The sequence below is a fragment of the Ylistrum balloti genome, unplaced genomic scaffold, assembly GCF_031769215.1.
Source record: "Ylistrum balloti isolate Yb309-2 unplaced genomic scaffold, AGI_CSIRO_Ybal_v1 Utg369816, whole genome shotgun sequence".
Taxonomy (NCBI): Eukaryota; Metazoa; Mollusca; class Bivalvia; order Pectinida; family Pectinidae; genus Ylistrum; species Ylistrum balloti.
In genome coordinates, this window is record NW_026781986.1 from 100,494 (window position 1) to 123,372 (window position 22,879).

The 22,879-nt window shown below is 37.0% G+C and overlaps 1 protein-coding gene across 1 annotated transcript; it reads right to left on the reverse strand.

The window, feature by feature from the left end:
- Positions 1 to 2,351: 2,351 nt before the first annotated feature.
- On the reverse strand, positions 2,352 to 3,392 carry LOC132544949 (ATP-dependent helicase wrn-1-like). The gene has a single exon (XM_060208613.1). The coding sequence runs from the start codon at positions 3,390 to 3,392 to the stop codon at positions 2,352 to 2,354; it is 1,041 nt and encodes a 346-aa protein (XP_060064596.1).
- Between the last annotated feature and the right edge of the window lie 19,487 nt (positions 3,393 to 22,879).

Below are 22,879 nucleotides of genomic sequence, written 5' to 3' on the forward strand. Positions count from 1 at the left end.
ATACCAACAAAATATATGCATATGCAAAAAAGTTAAGTATTCATGAGGAAAATTTCATTTGTGGATCTGGACCTTGACATATTGTTCGAGTGATTGAAAGTGAAGAGGAAGTAATTTTCCCGGTGGAACTCGTCAAAGAGAAATTACTGTTTATGACTATTGAAGAAGTTAAATATATCGCCTGTTTGCCTAACTTAATTGGTCGCAGTGTTTTTAAATGATTAAAAGGTCACCGGAAACCAAATTTCGATATTGATTTTTCATTTCCTATCGATTTATTGGTCAGTCAGTCATTTGACCTGTACTGACTTGTCCTTGTGTTTTCTCCAGGTATTCCATTTTTTGTCCACCATCTAGACATTAAGTGCATCCTCAAGTTAAATGACTATATATGGCTCTTTACAATAGGAGTTCCTTAATCAGATGGATTGCCTTTCAAGTTAAGATTTTTGATGAGCTTTTTCCTTTCAAGTTAAGATTTTTGGTGAGCTTTGACAAGTAATTGAGATAATGAAGTAAAATAAATTGCTTTTTTAGCTATTTCTTTAAGTAAGTTGAAGGACTGGTGGAGATTTATCATTATGAACTGAAGATTAAGATTTTGGTATCTTTCAGCCATGGAAATTAATTTAATATTTTGGACCAGTTTTGTAATGAATCAATTATAAAGATTGATATTTTGGACCAGTTTTGTAATGAATCAATTATAAAGATTGAATCAATTTTTTTTTTTTATTCAAAAGTGCATTTAATATTATTAATTTTACATATAAGTATGATATGGTAGAAATTTTCTGATTTTTATCGAATGACTTTTTTAGGAATCGATAATGACATGATCATATATATATATATATATATGTATGCATGTCCATGGTTGGCCATGGACAGGAGTCACTTGACACTTATGACCATGGTCATTGATGGAACTGACCATGGTTAACCATGATGAAGTAAAACTGACCATGGTTAACCATGATGAAGCAAAACTGACCATGGTCGACCATGATGAAGAAAAACTGACCATGTTTGACCATGATGAAGAAAAACTGACCATGGTTGACCATGGTCAGGATCATGGATATTGATGGGTGACCATTGATAGTTCATGGTCAACCATGAAAAACCACCAAATACTATGATAACCATGGTTGACCATGGTCAACATTTCACCTGGGTATTTCGGGTGTTTCCAGAAAGTGTTGTATGTCAAACTTCCAGTATCGGATGATTGCATCGCCGTCGCCTTCTCTAACAGCATCCCGCCTACTTAATAGGTTTAGTCCTCGCCATACCATTGCCTTGCAATATTCTTCTTTGTGATCTTTTCTATCAGGAGCAATTGAATTCTTCTTTAATTTAGTGCGCTTTCCTCGTTTCCTCTTTGCACATGTATCGCCGCAGTTTCAAGAACCCTTCGGTAGTTCATCAAGTTGGAGACCAAGACATCCGAGGTGTTACCACTCGTGACCGCAACATTGCGACTTTGCTGCACATCCTACCATTGGCTCATCATCTCCCATGTTGGTGCCGCATGTGCAGTACTGATATGATGACTCGTGTACCACAGAGTCTCCTTAAAAATATTGCAGAAGGTCATCTTTCTGAGATATTCTTCCTTCGATTTTTCGTCCGCGACTTCTATGCCATCTGGTGCATCTCTAGGTTTATCATCGATCGAGTCCATTCCGAGTCTTTCTATCGATGATAAACACACATTTCCTTCCGTAGCTAGACACATGAGTTCCCACGCGTCGGAAAAGCAATAGCCGATATCTTTCTGATTTACAGAGCGGAAGTTGAAAGTGTTCTTCAGAAAGAACAATGTTCCAAATTCTGCAGCACTTTCTTTGCCAAAGTCTTAAAAATGGTCTTGCAGTAAAAGCATTTCCTTGTGAAATTCTTGCGGGGAAGGTTGAAGTCCGCCATGGATCGAGTTCTCCAGAACATGCATTATGAGCACAATTGCCCCTCTCACAACTCAAGCCATCTCCATACACTATAGTTGGGTATGGCTTGCCATCTACGGAAGGTACATATTCTTGTATTTTTTGGTATATCCCTATCGTGCCATTTGTTGATGATGGGTTCTCATAAAAAAACCCAAGTTCACAAGGACAGACTTCTTTCTCGTTTCATTTGAATGTACATGAATGATATGCAGAATTACGCAGTTCTGAAAGTTATTTCTAAACCACGGAATGTGTCGAGTTAATATTCTCCCTATAATTGTAGTCATGCGGAAATGTCCTCATTTGGTATAAATGTATCTATTGGAAGTTCGCACGCTGGAGTACCTCCATTAAATGCCTGTAAATGAGTAACAGGTACTCTGTTTACTGCCATATAACCTAGAGCCATGTTGATGTAAGTATTGGTTTTTGTCTACGGAAGGATTCCTGGTTACTACTCTCTTTCCAACTCCCAAGATGCATCACTATATCTATATCGTTAATTTGTATGCCCATACCCAGAGCTACAGTGGCAATTAAACAACGCAGAGTTGAGTTAGGGTCCTTAAATTTCCTGTTAATTCTGGTTTTAGACTTTTCATGTATACTCCTATGAAACATTTCAATCAGAGCATGATTGGAATCTTTAATATTATCCGCGTAAGCATCTATTCCCAAACTGCGCCGTAATATAATAAATACATCGGCAACTCTATCTACGCTGCAGCAATATACAATTATTTTTTTCGCAGCTGAACCTCTCTCACGTAGATGAGTCAACAGCCAGTCTATTTTTTCTTCTAAATCTGTAGAGTCGGCTTTTTGGAAATCGAGGAATATATTAGTCCGGTCTGGTGATTTTTCGATAACTACCGCATCATCAATCTGTAGGTATTTTTTGATGTCTTGTTTAACAGCCTCTGTAGAAGTAGCAGTTAGTGCTAAGACAGGGGCCCGTATTGCCGATCGAAGTTCGTGTAAATGCCTGAACTCTTTCCTGAAGTCCTCGCCCCATTCAGACACACAATGTACTTCGTCTACGACGAGGGCAATAGTGTTTTCTCTCCACACTTTTGACATGAAAATATCTTTCCAATACGGTTTGAGAGCCATTTCCGGGGAGGAAAATAAAAAATTGAATTTGCCTTCTTTTACATCCTTAACAATTCCGGAATCCATATCCGGCTCTATTTTAACGGCCGTAAAGTTCCAGTTGTTAAGAGTCTGTATTTGGTCATTCATAAGTGTCCTTAAAGGTGAGATAACTAATGAAATAGGATTTTCTATGTTGACCAGCATTGACGACAGAACGGCACAAAATGTCTTTCCATATCCAGTAGGAAGCAATCCTATTACATTTTGTTTTGGTTTAGGATCAAAATCAATACCATATTTTCCTTTTATTGCTTCAAACTTTAGTTTTAGTTCAGTTACATCCATTTTGAGAGAATAAAATCACCATAAAATATTAAGATATCAAATGTTTCGATATTGCATAATTACAGGAAGACTTTGTTAAAACAGCGTGCTCGTTAAACCATCCACACAAGCGATATAAATGCGCATGCGTTTTGGCGGGAAAAACCTTCATCCGTGCAAGTTCAGTGTAGGTAGTGACAAAGTGAGCAGCAATGGCGACCCAGTTGGTTTTAGTAGCGGACTCGCGAGCTCATAATTTTTGTAATTATGACCAGCCAGACAATTTTACAATTAATTATTTAGTAGAAAGAGGTGCTAAAATAGAGGACGCGAAGAGCAGTATATTGAATTTCCTCGAGAGCTTTGAGACAGTGAAATTCATCATTCTTATTTGTTTGGGTATCAATGACTTACTGCAGATGAGCAGAAATACCTCAGGAAAGTTTATTTTACCTTCAGAAAAAGACGTTTTGGAGATTTTTGATGAAATGAAAAATCTTAAATGTGAAATTATTGCAAAATGTGATACAGCTGTAGTGGGCTTCATAACGATTCCCCCGGCATGTTTAAGGTATTATAATAGAATCCACTGCAAACATCCAGAGCACGACGAGGAAACCACAATTTCAATGCAAAAGAAACACGTGGAAGACGTACAGAGGTTAAATTCTCTGCTTAGAGGTCTAAACATGGACAGGGAAAGTGGCGGTGGTTCGTCCACAACAGTTGAATGGGCAGAGACAATTATGAGGAAACATAAGAAAAGATGTGGTCGTACGCGCTACGTGAAAGAAGTTTTCAAATTTTCCTTTGAACATTTATATGACGGGCTGCACGGAAAATCCGATATTAAACATGTATGGTTTGATAAAATGGTTGATGGATTCTGCAGGAATTTAGAGAAAAAGTGACAGTATTTATGTACATTATAGATCTAGTTTAATTCATAATTGGTGCAATGTATATGTGAACATCTTAACTATTTCAATACAGACAATTTAACATCTTTATGTTTTATTAATTTTTATAACAAAAAATGTACATCTTTTCAAACAATTTATCATATTTTCCTAACATTGTACAAACACCTTTCAAAAATATATATCAATATATAGTTACAGTGAGAAAGGTATGAAATGCGAAATACAGTTGTGTCATCATTTTCCGTCAATGATTGGAGTTCACGAAATCATGTTTCACATCAATTCACATTCCGCATTTTGTATCAACCGTAGCGCCATACTTGAATTAATAGGTCAGCGGAGTGGTGAAGTACAGCCGGAGAACTTTTCGTGGATAATACTTATAAAATTATGTGTGGTGATTGTTTGGGTGTTTCTATGGGATAATAAATACCAAAACTGTAAGTACGCATAGCTGTCATGAACATTTTAATCATAATTAGTGATTAAATAGAATTTTCCCTTCCGCCTTCAAACCAGGGCGGAATGCGCATCAAAGAAATATGGCTTCGGCAATAAGAGGTCGCAGATCCGCCAATGTAATCAGGCGGACTAAGACCTCTTATAGGTATAGGAGTAATATGTCTCTGTGAGAACTTGACAATTTTTTTTACTCGCCGAACTGGGCAAGTGCCTATAGAAATCAACTCGCCAAAAACAAAATTCTACTCGCCCAAATTATTAATGGCTACATTGATTCATTTCCATTAGGTTTAACAATGAAGAATTGAGACATGTTAACATTTGGTTAATTTTATTTACTGAAGTTGGTGACAAAAGTATGTAATCGATTCCAACTTGTAAGATGAGCACCCATCAATAAAAGTGGTACTGCGTTTTATCAATCCACGAGGCTTCAACAGTTCACGATTGTCTCTGCACCATTTACTGTACATACTGGTACCGTCTTCCGAACCTTCTAACCAAGCACGGCCAACCTTCCATTTTGAATCGAATATTCCTTTTCTGTTTTTCTCATATTCTTTCAGATTGGTTTATCGGTATTCCCAATCAGCATCACAACTGTTGCTTTTGCGCGGGTGAAGCCATACCGTAATATGGACATGTTAACATGTTGAATTGATGAACCAGAAACATGTTGGATGTAACACTGCTAGTGATTAGCATCCCATTACAGTGTATCCGCCAATCAGAACGCGGTTGTATTTGTCAGTGGCACAACCCATCAACAAGTGGTGACATATTTCACAGCGATTTAGTCCGAAAACTGTTATGTGTACTTACTATGGGACACATTACAGACACATTACTACTGTATGATTAAGTTACTGTAAACTCAGATATATTGCAATATATGCCGTTGTGGTCACAAATCTATAAAGTATAAAGATTTAGGTCACTTGGTTTGTTTTTATGGCTCCTCAAAATTGTACCTTTCAGAAGCTGTCTAAGTGTTGATAAAATGTGCATGTTATGTAAAATATTAATGAAAATCTAATCAAATGATAGTCGCCGTAAAGAATACATTCATGGCATGATTGACAAAAAGTCATGTTTCCATCGCGCCACTTGGCTGTTTTATGGAAGAAACAATCTCAAAAATGCCATTTTCGATACATTTTAGACACAAAAAACTGTGTTTTTTAGAGAATACACCCTTTTATGGGCGTTGGATGCAAACCAATTTTTATCCTATTAAATAGTACGTAATATGCTATTGATGAGAGGAAAAATCATCAAAATGTAAGTGGTGGAACATTTTCAAATGTTGGGTTGAGTTAGTCTATGGTTGAACTGCCGATTTTCGACTTTCTTTAGATAATTAACAAAAAAACGAGAGTATTTGCTCGGTATGTTAAGAATATGTACACAGATATGAAAAAAAGTGAGAGAAACACTTTTTCATAAAAAAATCCAAGATGGCTACTTCACAAGTCCCCGTGGTTGAAGACATTGGCTGACAAATAGACAGAACAACAAACAAAATGTGTTCCTTATGATTTTGGTTGATTTTCGCATTAACGGGAGTGTTCATAGCTACGGGCGATTGTATTATACCTATATTTAAAGTTTGGTTAGTCACATGGTAACGGGGATCTTTCATATCGAGCCCCAAACATACTTTCGACATATGCACTCTGTTGCCGCATGGAAAACTATTTCAAGTTTTGTCGGAATTTCTTTACCTGTGGTTGTAATGGTCGAGGGTTTTCCAGCATCCTGTAATACCCAAGGTAGTACAAGATACTGGAGATGTGCGCACACATTCCCATCGTTCTCTCTCCAACTGGGCACTGGCAGTAGTAGTCCTTTATTGGGGCCTAAACATCGGATGAAACGGTGAATCGTATCCAAACGTTATATTTAGTTTGGCTTTTGTGTCGGGAATGTATTTGACATCGGAGAAGGTCTGGGGAGTGCTGGTAAAGCCACACCTCATAGTCTCCGTCATCACTTAAATGTTTGGCGATGTAACCAGGAGCCAGAGATATCTGATACGTTCCACATGTAATGGTTCTCAAGTAATCAAGATCGAAACGGGGAAACAGTACGGAAGATGCATCCATCTCGACAAACTCGGACCTTGCCCGTCTTGATAGATCCGGAACTATCTTGACTCTCTGAGCTAAACCATTCGGTGTTGTCAAACGGTCCTTCATACGTTCAGCCATTAGCCTATCTTTGGCATCTCTCTCTGGAGATCTCTGGTAGATCGGTCCTTTAATACCATTCAGACAGGCTTTGATGGTTCGAAGCAAAGCCTCAATGACATTGATAAAGCTGTTAGACACCAATTGCGTTCGGAAGAACGTGCAGTGTTTCAGACAACCATGATAGGATTCCACAATCCACCTCGATTTGGTGATAGTTCTGTCAAGATTTGCTTGGACGTCAGAATGTTGACTTTGACCGGGTTTCAGGTATGACGGCATGCTAGCATTGAGGCCAGAGGCTTCGAGAACTGGTAGGACATCTCTAAAACCTCGGTCAACGACAACGTTGTCGTCTGGTTGTAGCCAAGTAACTAGCTTGTCCATGACTTTTTTTGTAATTGCAGCATCATTTTTGCTGCCAGTGAATGGTCCTACAGTGTCCAGAATGTAGCCATCTGGTAAGGCAATGCTCATGAATTTGACATAGTTTCTCTTCTTCTGGCCACAGTAGGACATTCTCTGGAGCTTGTGGTCGGAGCTTTTCTGGATATAAATATAGGTGCCATCTTATATGGCAGTGGCTTTATCTCCAAAAAATGCTTCTGAAAAGACAGTATTGTGCCCGAGCAATTGTTCTCTTGTCAAGTGATCTGGACCTAGAAATTGTGGGACTATCGATGTGTCTAATGCCTGTACTATGGAGTGGAAAGTTTTGGACACACTTGACTTGGAAATTCCAAAAAGAGAAGAACACTGACTCCAGGAAATGTCGGTTTTCAGTTTTACCCAGAACAGTAATAGAGCATCGTGTGTAGTCTTGGTATATATACCAGATGAAAGATATTGGGAACGGTGCGAGTGGATTTTGAGGAACTGATCTTTGGACCAACCTGTCCAGGCCATGCATGCCGAATCATCAAGAGAAGAAAAGCTTATTGTAAACGCAGACTGGTTCTGTGAAAGGATGTGCGACACCTCTAGGAGGTCATTAATGATTTCGGATGATTTTGATGGTAACTGAGATTCCAAGGAACCTCTACCATCAAGGACAACCTCTGTAGACAGACCTAAGTCGTTACCATTAAGGTGAATGGAGCAGACGCGGGATGAGGTGGGACACCACAGTTTGTGTGAATAGATCAGGTGATGTCTTGCACGTTTTGGTAAGACTGATGATTTTGTTCCATTTTTTGGAAAGGTAACAAGACAGAGACAGCATTTTTTGTGTGAAGATGATCCATTCAAAAGATCATGAAGGGTCAGCAACGGCAGGATATGGGACGGGGAGTCGTCTTCTTCCTCTGTTTCCTGGTTCTGCTCGGGTTCAGGTTCAGGCTGATTTTTGTTCCGAAGATACTTCATGTAGCACTTCTGGCAAATAAATGCTTGTTCCTTTGCAGACATCAATCCTTGTTGCACCAGCGTATCTAGGAGCCATTTATACTGTGGACTATTTACATTGTGTGCACTTCTGTTCTTATTGCCACTACGTTTCTTGAAGTATACTTCACACTCTTCACCAACACATTTACCCTCCATCTTGAAACAATAACGATTGGTTTATGAAGCGTTGATAAAGTAACAAAATATCAAGCCATCGATGATTGCTGTAAACAGCTAATACTTAGTAGTTTGGTACAATTATGCAAAAATGTGTGATAAATAACGATCACTTAATTACACAAAATAACAAGACAATATAATAAATCACATTCAATACCTCCAAGAAGCGCAGAATTGATTGATTACTTAGAACAAAATAAAGTATTTCATATGGATAATCTATCTATTCGATGTGGCGTGGTCGGCAGGCACAAAGAAAGTGAGACAAGTCAGGGTCCCAACCCTGATAGAACCACGCTTTGGAAATGGGACAATAAAACAAGGAAATTGAGACAAGAATAGCTAGCGTCGAGTGAATGATTTCGTAAACGTATAGACAAAGACAAGAAGATACGGATAAATGTACAAGGCCACACGATCAGAAAATTCAGAAGAGGACAGCTTGAGATAGAACAGTATTCATGTATCAGGGTGTCGTCAGTGTAAATCTTTATATCGATACTATTTATTTAGTCGTTACACATCATAAAACTGTCATGAAAATATCCGCTCTGATATTCAATATAAAAGTTTGTTTATAATAAGCTATATAATAGGGTTTCAGGCAAGGTTGTTACTCATTTCCCCTTTTCTTTCAATTTACAACCACATTCAGGCGGCGATATGAGAACGTTCTACCACATGGAATTAGCTGATTTTTGGTACACATATGAAACAAGTAAAGCTCTATCTGATTTTCTGATGGAAATTTGCATCCAAAACTATATAAATTGCAAATTTATGGCATTTTTCTTCATAATTGTGTCTCTGCAAGTGCATTTTCATGCGAGAATATTTTTTTTTATGTTTTATGAATAAATACGATGTTTTGGAAATATTTATCAAAAGAAATGTATACTATGTTGCAAATTACAATTTCGAGATAACCTTTTATTTACGAACTTATGTCTTTGATGCTGAAATTGACAACTTTATAAAAATACATTTTCACTGAAATCATGAAATCTGGGTGTCGGAAAGGTGTAAAATTATTTTTCCGAAAAGAAAAAAACAGTAGTTGAGCTAAATAAGAAAATTATGCGGGGGCAGGCTCCTATGGAGAATTAACATTACTGGAAACAGACCCTTCCTTCAGCGTATTGGTCAAAGAAATTAAAAACATTATCTTGGAGAGAGGAATTTTGTCGTACTCGCCAAACCAGACGAGTCAATTTATGATTTTACTTGTCCGATAATGATATCAATTGCCATTGGCGAGTGCCAAGTTCGTTCACTGCTGCAACCATCATCATCATCATTCTTTATTTTCCTCTTGCGGAGATTAAGATACAACAAAAGACCAAGAAATCGACAAAATTCAAGTGAAAAGTACGAGATTTGAATATATATAATTTGGCTCGGCCACTTAAAGCGAAACCTCCTATTGGAGGGTGTGACCTCTGTCACAACATCATTTCAAGAAAAATAAGCGTGGGATGCTTGTCGTAGGTATATCACATACTCTCAGAGAATTTCCTTAGAATTGTGATGGTCCCCCAGGAGATCAGCGCCAATCACGGTTTTAAGGATGTGTTAATTGTCCATGCCGTCTAGGGCAAAGCAATAGCCAGGACCAAAACTCCCCAGAATTTCAAACATGAAGCGCAATCTTAAATCAGCTGTGTGTTCACAAAATGTAAACACATGCACAATTGTGCCTCAATTTCACGCTGACACGCAGATACATGTCTAGTGATTTACACAGTAAGGATCACATGCTTCAAAAATGGGAGTGACCTTTGCCCTCTTCCATTTGGTAGGAAATTTACCAGATCTAATACATATATTGAACAGAAATGTTAACGGTGGTACAATCGCATCACCGGCACACTTCAACAACTTTACAGACATACTGTCAACGCCAGTGGTTTTGGCAGCAGACATGTGGTCAAGTTGCTTGGATACAAACGCATGTGTAATATATAGTATTTCATATGGATTTTCAGTATTGAAAGTTTCAACAGTTAGTAAACTGTTGTCAAAGTCTTTGCCTATTTCTGTACCAATACTACAGAAAAAAACTTAAAAATACTGGCAACTTTAAATTTATCTGAGACAGCATTACCATCAATATCCAGCCTAACATTAATATTTAATTTTTCTGGTGGTAAGAATTATTTCATCTTTTATCCATACATCTTTCGAACTATGAGTATTTTTTTTAAAAACATTCGGCTTTAATCTAAATCCTATCAGTTTTTATGCTAAGAGCAATTTCAATGCTCTTCAGCATGTTGCTGTCGCCCCTGGCCCTGAGTATCAGTACTTCGTTTTCATTGGTTCATAAATCGAAAGTTTACTCCTACTCCATCTGCCGGACATTACCGTAATCATTGGATTATCGCCCCTACAAGTTGCTGATCCTAGTCATTAAATGAAACAACCTTATCGACATTTTCTTCATTACTTGTACATCAAGAAAACGTTTTGTGTTGTGTATTAATGATAATCAGACATCGAGATTTGTAAATACACTGACGAAGACTCACGTTTTATGGTGGTAAATTTTGCGAGGCGATGCCAATATGGCGGTTTAACTTTCTTTTCCGCGCGATGCATTGTGGGTGTCATATATCTTTCTTTTTTTTTCTTTTTCGAAAATTTTCATCCCGTTTAATACTGTTGAAAACTTTTGAAAATACTGAAATATGTAGTTGAAAATAAGAATGAAACTAAAATAAGAATGATTTAGAGTAACATAAAATTTTGACGAAAACAGCCGGGGTGCTCTTTGCTGCTGGACCCTGAAAGAAGACGGCGGCAGAAAGAAGGTGGCGGGTATTTGATGCAAGTAAGTATCACTATATATATATCAGCTGAATTTAAAGTCAATACTTATACTGAACTAGCAATTGCATTTTTTGCAAAATGCTCATTTGAAATGAGCTATCGCATGTATTGAATATAGGCTCGACGGCTACGCGCAAGCTGGGCACTGCCGCCATGGCACTTTTTTCAAAATATCTTCAAGACTTTTCCTTTGAAGCAGTATGCATTTGAAAAATGTTATGTAAGCATTTGTTGCTTCCGTAAAGTATTTCAGTGTTTTGAAATAAATTTATTTTTGAATGATCGTGAGTGGCCCAACAAATCGGAAATTAAACAGAAAAAAAAACTTATCCGTAATATTGTACTGTACTACTTACGCTACCGTGAATAAATCTAGGAATCTATCTGTGTAAAATATCGATTTTACTTTAAAATATCGGTCACTGTCCGTGCTATTGTAGATCTAGCTCTTTCAAATTTCTGATCGGAGATAATTTATAATTACCCCAAGTCCAGGGTATGAAATCGTACGGGAACTCTACAGCTATGCCAATTGAAGTTTATATATATAGTTTTAGCTTAAATTTAGTTTTTGTCTTTCTGACATGATGTCTCGTTGATTCTGTTGAAGAGTGATGCATGTGAACGATTACAATATGAAGATTGGGAATAATGAAGATGTCAATTAACATCTGAATCCCGGAAAGTGTTTTAATGAAGATTAGGATAAACCTAGCAAAGTGTTAGGTCCCATTGGTACAATTCTTATTATGCCTGAACCTTTAATATATGTACTGTATTTGTTCATCTCAGAAATTTCAGTATTATGTCAACTGCGTCAACTTTCAGTTCAACACTTGATTCATCAATTTTACACAGCCCTAGGCTCAATATTTGTCATTAATTGTCGACTGTTTATAAGCATTTTAGAGTTTTGTTTTCATGGTGAATGGAATGAAATGGGATAAATAGTCTAACCAATACCCCTCAATAGCTTATTAAGACATTGCAGTATTATCACATTGGGCCTTATTAAAAGTCAAATTGAAACTTTAAGAAACTCAAGTGACCGGAAGTACAACAATAAGATGTTGATAATCAATGAAATTGATTAATTGAGAGGACATTGTCTGTACAGATAATCAGGCTTTGTAGTGGTTTGTTCAGAACTGTAGTTCTGGTTAAGTAACCATTAATTATGTCCTTTCAGCTACAATGACGTACATTTTTGAAAAACCTCTACTGTATCTAAATGTGGCATTTGTAATAGACATAGCCAAAGTTGATTTTGTGATAGATGTAGCCAAAGTTAATTTTAGGATCAGTTAGGACAGCTACTGTTTGTAACAGGCATGGGTTCAATTACATGATGATGTAATTAATTAAATTACAATTACATTATGAAAATGGCATTGCCACTACAGGTATTTTCAAAATAATTAAATAACCATTATATGACGGTCCAATGTAATTAATCGATTATACATTACTTTTCAAGTCAAAATGATTTTTTTTGAAATACAAACGTCAAAATAAATTATCATACTGCACAGATTTATCACACAAATTTAATTTTATGATTCAATCTCTGTATGACCATGGTCAAGATATTATCATTTTGCTAGCTGTCCATCGCTTAATAATTTGACAGTCCTGAACGTCAAAGTAATTAATTACAGTATATTTAATATAGACTCCTATTGGGAAGACTATAAGCTTATACAGAAGTGTATATTTCTTGCACATAATCATAGCAATAATGAAATATAGTTATTTATTTCCCTTACTCTCTTTCAGCAAGTGGATGTCCCTGAAGAAATGAAATCTGGAATGGTAGAAGGTATCCCTATTGATTCTTCTAAGTTGGAATTGGCCATGGTGACCAACAATGGATTTGAGGACCTTATGGTGGAGAAAAACGTCCTTCTTTCCGGCCTCCAATTAGATGTTGATGATTAATCACTTGAGGAGATGCTAACAACCATGTTGCCTTTTAATGTCACAGTACTCTCTAAAGGCGGAAATATATTTACCATCACAAAAGAAGAATCAACAAATCGCGGAAACTAAAAAAATGTGGAAAAGATCATTGTATACTGCATTTGTAGTAAATTTGTATACAATCTTCAATTTACTTGAGTAGAAAGATTCACTAGTTATACCAAGTTTGTGTAGAAAGGATCACTGTATACTGAGTTTGTAGTGTACATAAAAAGGTTTACTTATATGTTTTTTTTCTGAGTTTAGTGTATACAATATATAAAAAAAAAATTTTTGTAGAAAAGATCACCGCATACTGAGTTTATAGTTTACGATTGTCTAGAAAAATCACTGTATGCTGAACATAATACGACTTCTGTTTAAAACCTTCATTTAAACTGAGGCATGTATTTTTTTATGTATCTTAAAAGTCTACCTACAGCAATTTTGTGTATGCAATCTTGTACTAGGATATTGACATGACAAGATTACATTGCTGATCAAAGCATGGAAAGAATACTGTATCTAAAAACTTAATAAAACAAGATATAAGCATCTGTATCATGTTTTTTTATTATCATTATTATTTTTCCATAATGTCTGTCCACATGGAATTTGTAAGCACTCTTGTGCATTCTTATACCACCAAAAGGGTGGGTAAACTGGAATCAGGTTGTCTATCCGTCCATCCATCTGTTTGTCTGTCTGTAGACACATCTTGTCTGGACAACTCCAATGAAACTTTTCAGTAATATTCGGGACAATGTGTAGATGTGCATGCACCATTTTCCCTCGAAATATCGATTGCCATGGCAACTGGTCAATATAGACGGGTTTTGCTCGTCAGTCAACTTCTGTGGACCAATTTCAACAAAACTTTGCAGGAATGTAGGGGAACGTGCACATGCCGCTGTGTTTCAGAGGATGTTTCTGTGCAAAAGGTCACCATGGGGAGATAGCTAAGGCTGTGGGTGTTGGGGGTATTAGTTATCATTTGGATTACAGTTTCAGTTATCCCTGGGCAATGTGGAGAGGATATAGTAATGATTTTGAGGATTGAATGTAGAGGTCACAGTACTTGCATAAGTACTATATGATTACCTTGTAAACGCATTGAGACTAAGACAGTATACCTTAATCAAATTTGGAACATGTATCCCTTATGGGAAGTCGGTTTCTTTAGAAATTCAGGGTCAGATGTCAAAGATCAAGGTCACAGTCAAAAAACGGATAGATGCATGGGGGTGTTCTTTGCATTACCCTCATTTTTCTATCAAATTTCACAACCTAAAAGATATTCACATCTTGCAAATTTCAAGGTTCAAGGTCACTGTTAGTATGTAAAAATTATAATACAAGAGGAATAAAATATCTTGCGACAAGTTTTCGAGAACAAAGAATATATAAACATGTCAACAGAATTGTAGAACCAGCAAAACAAGTGTAAAATTGAAACAAAGACAATATCTACTCGAAGATTCCCTGAAAAAGTACAAGGAGAATAAGACCAGGTGTTCCGAAAGAACAGGCATCTTTTATTTTAAGATATGGTGACATAACATGTTTGTTTTAGAAAATTGGCACTCTTATGCAGTCATTTACAGACAATCTGGAAAATGAAGCTGCCCAATATTTGTATGTAGCATGTTATTTGCATGATGGTCTAACTAATGGTCTTAAACCAATAAGATACGCAGTCTTTAAAGTGATAATATGGTGTCCAAGATCAACATTTCCTACAATGTATCCAAAGAAATGGACAACTTCCCTATCATTGCATCTTGGAGCCTACTTGGGACATGTATTACATAAGTAATACTACTATGCTTGTTATTTCTGATATCTGCTGGTCATTTTTTATGGGCTGCAATGATTTACTGCTTGCATATAGTTGGTTTCAGTATATAGCAATCTAATAACAAAGAATTTATTTTTTTAATGGTCTTAGCATACCAGTACTTTCAGTACTTTGATTTTGGCTTTATCGTGCAAGTAATCACGATTATACACTTCACTTCAGATACTGTCATTAATCCAGTGTTCAGTGTGTGCTTTCACATGCTTCTCTGTCAGAGGAGCATGCTTATTAATGATACTGAAGAAAGTTCCTTAAAGGTAAACCAAATATAATCAATGTCATCAAATACTTTGATACTGCTCCAAGGAGCTTGATCAAAGTCAGTTCTAAGCTGTTTATGGTCAACCCCTTTAAATTTTCTGTATTTGATAGTTACGTGGTCATCTTTGGCACATCCGTTTGACAACCGAATGGTATAAATGATATGGTGATCACTACATCCTAGCAGAATGACTCCGGACTGAAGACCGTGAAAAGAGTCTGAAGTGTAGATATGATCGATCAGACTACTCAAGTGTTTGGTTTTGCGAGTCGCAGAGTCAATTGAACTCGTCTGCATTGAAATCACCCATTACAATGTCATTAGCAGGGGTGCAGATTAACTCTTTAATGCTGGGGGCCAGCTGGGCCCTAAAAGTTAGTAGCCCAACCATAATTTCAGGAGCCCAGATTAAATTAATAATGTGCTGAAATCTTAAGAAAATACGAAATATTCATATGATGTTTTTAATATTCATTTAGACATTAGTATCATCTGACAACTCGGACAGTTTCCAAACACAACATTTGAATGCAAGCTATCATCTTCACTTTCATATTGAAACTCTCCATTTTCATCATTAGTAACCGTATCATCATTGGCAGGGGCTTTCTGTACATCTTTGAAGTTGGGCCTTCTGGCCCTTGTGCAAGAGTTATTCCATTGGTCGATGGCTTTGCCTGGATCAAAGTCTTTGATACTGGAAGACAAAAGTTCAATGGCCATACAGTTGTTGAGATTGCTTTCACTAAGGGTGGTTCTCAAGTTTGTTTTAATCAACTAAAGCTGTGAAAACCCACGCTCAGCTTCTGCATTTGTTGGTGATAATCACATCACAAATGTTAGTAAGGTGCTCTTTGTTTCTGCTGCAGATTTGTTCCCAGTCTGGTGTCTTGTTGTAGTTGAAATCACTTGAATAAAACAAACAATTTCAATCTCATCTGAAAGAATTATTTGTTTGTATGAAAATGAAACTGTTTCAATTATTTTTTACAAATGCAGCAGACTGAGAGCATTGCTAGTGATATACAAAATCGAATTGAAATATTCAGATTACTGATGTTTTGATTTATTATTGCATGAAAAAAATAGAAACAAAAATTACTTGTACCAGAGATATAACAGTCACTCAAGGGACCGTTATATGAAGGAGACCGCTAATAAAAGTTGACTGTATCTTAATTACGTTTCAATAATGTCTTTTTTCAGTAATGTCCATTCCATCTCTGCATCTTCAGGGTTGTCCAGTATGCCATGGAAGTGATGAAACAAAGTTTTGACATCTTCATCACCAAAGTCTGCAATTATAAGTGTAATGAGGAAATGTGTAACATTTGCATTGAGTTTATTAAATAATTGTATTTTCAAAAACTGCAAGTGAAACAACCAACTCTACTGAAAAACACCAAGACAAATAGAATGAAAAATTGAAAATAACCACAACTAAAAAAGAAGTATCCAAAAAGTTGGGGTGAAAAACTGCATCATTTGGATCCCCCCCCCCCCACAATTTTTGTGGTCTCAACTGTTACAACACAACGAAGTGCATGCAAAACAAAATCTCAGACAAAACACAAACTCCTTCAAATTCAGTTTGGTCATGGTCACCAATTATGTTCCTCAAATGTGGACCATCACTAAAAATTTTAAAAGTTTAGGTGTAAAAAATCTTGTGTCAATTGCTAATATTTGAAAATAAGAATTCAAGGTCATGCACATGGTAAGGTACTATTAATCGTATTAAACATTTCTTTGACAACAATACATTTGATCAGATGTACAGCACAGTGGCACAATAGCATTTCTGCAAAGTTGTTTTTCATTGTTTCCATAATATGTACAGAATTAATAACTTCATCAAGTGTAATGATGCACACTCAGTGAGAATCGATAAAATATTACAAGAAACTAAATGTTTTCACATACCTGACTTTGTATTTCTTGATAACATCAATGGTATCTGACAGACACGAGTACTGATTACCAATAATACACTTCTGATCTTGTAAAAGAAGGGACAGCCGTTTCAGCGGTGCAAGTAAATCCATCTGGAACAATAGGAAACAAACTGTATCATTTGATTTTTAGAAGCTTGAGGAAAGCTTTGGCTTTGGACTTTGAATCACTTCACACTATGTCTGTTGTTTCTGTTAACTGTTATGAAATACATGATTAAGATTTGATGTGGATTGAAAATAAAATTTCAGTACATGTCCAAAACATGATTTTTTCATAAAATTTTGTGAAACTGTTGATTTACATAATCAGGTATGTTTATATGCTTATCGATTTGTAATATTTATGTTTTTATTCAATGGTATAGGCCATCACATGTAAATGTTTTATTATTTACAATATTACGGTTTGCATCTTAATTTAGATCGAAAGAATATGATCATAGTTTATGAAGATACCATTCATGAAATAATAGTGTCTAGGAATAACATTACAACTATGAATGGAAACTTACTTCAATCAATGAAGATTCATGTACATTTTACACTACATTGATTATACCTGTTCCAAATGTGTGACAATATATCTACGAAGTCAACAGATTGTTCACAGCCCTGTGTGTATGACCAACCCATCTGGTTCCACCGATACGAGTAGGCATCAACAATTCTTTGGACGTTTCTTTTTTGAGGGCCTCAGATGCTCTAACCAGCATTGACCTGTTCAAGCTGCTGTTGTGATAACAGTAGTACAGCCCCATGCATAAAACATTGATAGCTTTGTTTGATCTGTTTGACTGCTTCTTTCATTGCCACTCCAGTCGATGACCCATACAGTGAACTGTTAGCATACACGACTGTTCTTTACGCAACAAGGCACCAACTCCAGCCCAACAACCTAACATGACACTTGCACCATCACATGAAAGAGCAACAAGCTTACTGGCAAATGTTGGCCAGTCAAACTGCAAATTTTTACATACAATGCCTCTTTAAGACCATTTACAATGTTTTCTGCATTAGCCTTTTCAGGAGAAAACACACCAATCAAATAGACTTGAATTTAGCCTTGTGTTGCAATTCTAGCATACCAAAGTTCTTGTTCTTTAACACTGGAGTCAGTGCTACCATCTCCAATGATTGTTACATACTTGGAACTGTTTATTTTTTCAGTTAATTGATGGAATTCAACTAAGGCTATGTGTTCCACAAAATTTGTGGCAGAAAATCTGTTTCGATAAGTATTTCCTAAATTCAAACCTTTTTTGTCATCAAGATCACACATCCACGTAAAATCAGAAATAGGACGATTCTTCAAAATTAAGGCGTGTCATGTACAAAACATCGTTTTTAAACGATCGATAATGTCCTTGTTCAAAGTATCGATTATTTTACTGGCCTCCGATACTTTGTCAGTGACTGCATTTTTTGCCGTGTATGTTAGATAAGCATTTTCGTGACATTTAGATCTTTCATGCTTCGCTTTACTGTCAAATTTATAGCTGCTACACCCACTCACAAATTCACTGTCTTTATGGACAGTTTGTGAATTTTGGGGGTTTGAAACCCCCTCTAGCTACTGCCACATGCTGGATCACGACCCTAGTATTAGACCGGCATGAAAACAACCATCAAATGCCATGTTTGCAAATGCCGCGGATTCTAATCGGTGTCAGCGTGGTGCTTTATCATAATATGAGGAATCTGAGTCACTGCAATGTTTACGCTTACGGTTTGAAATAGCATGACACGACTGTGATTATTGCTGTTTAACTAGGCTACCGTATATACTTGCCTATAAGCCGGATTTTCTGGAGTAAATTTACGACCTCCGAGGATGGGTCCGGCTTATAGGCGAGTCATTGACTGTGAGCAAAAAATCACACCATAATTTTCCAAAGGTAAGTCATGCTTTAGGACCGAGAATCGTGTAAAATCATGTATATAGTAAAATATGCAAGTACAGTAAAGAGCTCAGGTACAGTATGAGTACTATCAGTTATGTTGTCCGTGTTCCCGACTCAAGAAGGTAGCGGACAAAACGACGAATTCCTCCAGTATTGATTCTATGCATACATAGGCCTAAACACTTTCTAATAATTCAAGAAAGTAAACAAACAAAATAGTATTTAATTGTAATTTTATTTTAAGCATTTAATAATGATATAACAACAGAATACATAACAACCAAAGCATTATCTGGAAATAGTTTGTAATAACTCTATGTGTATTAAAGATCGTCCTTAGGAATTCACGAAAGTCAAGCTAATAAAACACTGTGCATTCAGTTGTCAGTCACAAGCTAGCAGTAAAGTTAATTTATTCCCGGATATCGGATGGCAGAAAGCCACTGAATTCCTCGTCGGAGTTGTCAGAATCGAGGAAAGACGCCACTGCAAGTCGCTGAGGGGAAGATCATCATAGAAATCGTCCAAGTCATCGGGGTTGTCTGCAGTAATTTCGTCGTCAACTAAATCACTGTATAACGCATTGTCCTCCTCCCCATCCATGCTGTTGGAAATCCCACACGTTTTGAATGATTGCACTACCATTTCACATGGAATGTCCTCCCAAGCATCACGTACCCACGTACACACAAGTTCATAGCTAGGTCGTTTTCTGTTGCCTCCTGCCCTGTATTCTTTTGCACCGTTAATCATCCACTGTGTCCAGAAGTCGCGCATTCTAGTTTTGAAAGGCTTGTTAAAGCACACGTCTAGCGGTTGCAACAACAATGTACACCCCCGGGGATCACTGCCTGGTGCGTCTTTTTACGGATCAAGTTTTTTTTAACAGACTCTACTAAATGTCCTCGAAACATGTCCCAAACTTATAAACTCTTTTGTTGATAAGGGCACCCGGTCGTTTCCCCCACACTTCATCAACCCATTTGTTCAATAACAGTTCGTCCATCCAACCTTTTGGGTGGCACTGTACATAAACTCCTTTAGGAAGTTTTTCTTTCGGCACAGTTTTCCTCTTGAACACTATCATCGGTTTTAATTTTGTCCCATCAGCAAGGCACGATAGCACAACTGTGAACTTTGATTTCTCAGCACCACACGTTTTCACTGATATAGTTTTATTCCCTTTTACATCTACAGTCCTGTTTGATGGACGATCAAAGCTGATTGGTGTTTCGTCCATGTTACCTATGGCAATTAACGGATAATCGTGCTCTCTCCTTTCTTTTATCACGAACTTGTGGAATTTTTCAACTTTGTTTTCTACGTCTTTAGGTAGTCTTTGCGCGATATGCTTTTTTTTTGTCTTATAGCGAAGCCATTGCAATTCATGAAATGAGTGCACCACCTGGTTGATGCTTTGAAATCTTCGGAGATTTGGTATTCGGGTGATTTAGCCAAAGTCAGTGCCTGAATACGGATGGCATTTCTAGTCACAATAAAACCCTGCTGGCGAAGTTCTGTTAACCACGTGTTTAAATCGTCTTCTAGTATTTTGTACGGCGTCTGCGTGTAGCGGATTTTTTTCAAAGATTTCAGTGCATTGTTGAAAGAGATTTTTTTTGAACGCCAGTCCCGAATTTGTTTTTCATTAACCCCAAAATGTCTTTCTGCTTCTGCATTAGTGTACTTTTCAGCATATTCTGCAACTTTTAGTTTGAAACTGATGTCGTACGAATTTCTCTTACGTTTTGACATGTTCAAAATGTCAGTTTTCCAATAATCAAAATTCAGCGTTATGAATAGTTTTTACCGGTAATAACAAATCTGAAATGATACCGAATCGATTTGTTAGCCTTTTTTATGGGGAAAGTTTACTCTTACTCAGGATTTACTCAAATTTCTCAGTTACCTTTCATGTTGCCGGATTGTTTTAACAATAATCGCCAGTTCCAAGCCGCGGCCAACATTTAACAATGGGATGGGCTTGTGTTTATGCCTGAAGGCACACCTGTGTACACACATCCACGCGGGAATGTGTATACATAGTACGTACGGCAATTACGAAGAACAAAAGATCAATCAAGGCAGACCGATGGTCAATTAGCATGGTGTAAACGAGGTGGGTAGCACGTGCACAATGTTTTGATAGATATTAATGACACCATGCCGCGTTGTCCTGATTCGTCCGTTTTCAACATTACACACCTACCAGAACTTCCTTAAGTTCCTGGTTGGACATGTATGCAGGTAGGGCGTGGAAATGAATTGTGATTGATCTGTGCGTTTGATCGAACTGTATAATCTTCCATGTTGAAAAACACAACAAGAACTTGAAAAAATGTAATGACATTTTATTGAAATGCCGTTATGTATTTAGAAATATTGAGAGCAGAAACGATCTTTTAACATTAAATTTTAACTGACTCTCCATCTCCACGATCATGACCAACGTGTATCATCGATACATGATCTCATTTCTGAAATAAAAATACTTATGATAGATTTCCACCAAATTTTATTCACGATCATTTAACTTTACTAACAGAGATTTTCACTCGATTTTTTGCCAGAGCATTTTTTGATACCGTCTTATAGGCAGGGTTAATGTTAAATTCCAAAATTTTAACCCAAAAAACGTACCTCCGGCTTATAGGCGAATCGACTTATAGGCAAGTATATACGATAAATACTTTGTTAATAATTTCTCATTGTGATGATATTATTTGAATTAACTTTTCAGAAACAGAAACATAAGATAATTAAATTGAAAATCCAATCGCCAAGTGGGTGAATGAGGTAACAACATTCAGTAGCCCAGCTAATGATTTGGTTGCATTGGGCGACTGGGCGACCGTTAATCTGCACCCCTGAATTCGTGTATTCTGTAGTGACTCCTTCCACAACTGAGTCAAACTTGTCACTGGGTGGTCTGTTTACAGTAACGCACATGATGGGAGATGTACTGGTCTGCTGGATCTTTACAGAGACCAGTTTCAATTTTACATTCTGAATAACAGTAACTTCACATGCAGGGATATGCTCTTGAACCTAAATCAGACACGGACAGTTGTATCTTTCGTTCATCCTTCTTGAAATTGCAGTTAAAATATTAAACTTTTCTACATTTATATACTTATGGTTCAAGAGGTAAGGATAGCTAACAATGGGTGGGCCACTGAGACTTGTCTTCAGCTCCTGGAAAGCCTCTTTCTGCTCATTTCCCCATACCCATGGATGCAAATCCTTATCCTGCTTCTTGGACTTCAGTCTTCTCTTCTTTTCAGGTAGTGTCCTAAGGTTGGTAAGTGGTCGTGCAGTCTGTGAGAAATTCTCGATAAAACAACGATAGTAACTGACAAAGCCTAAAAACTTTTTCTGGTCGTGGCCATGGCCATGATGTTACCTTTTCCACCTTCTCTGGTTCTGGCTCTATCCCATCCTCTGACACTATATGGTCTATGTACTTCACCTTTCACCGAAACAAGCTTCATGCCACATTCTTCCAAGTGGGTAAAGACCTGTAGGCATTGCAGATGCTCCTCAAATGTTCCTGAGAAGACAATTACATCATCAATGTAAACATAACAAATCTTGGTGTGCA

Excerpts from the sequence above, each read along its gene's own strand:
- LOC132544949 (XM_060208613.1), bottom strand. The coding sequence starts at position 3,392 with ATGGATGTAACTGAACTAAAACTAAAGTTTGAAGCAATAAAAGGAAAA.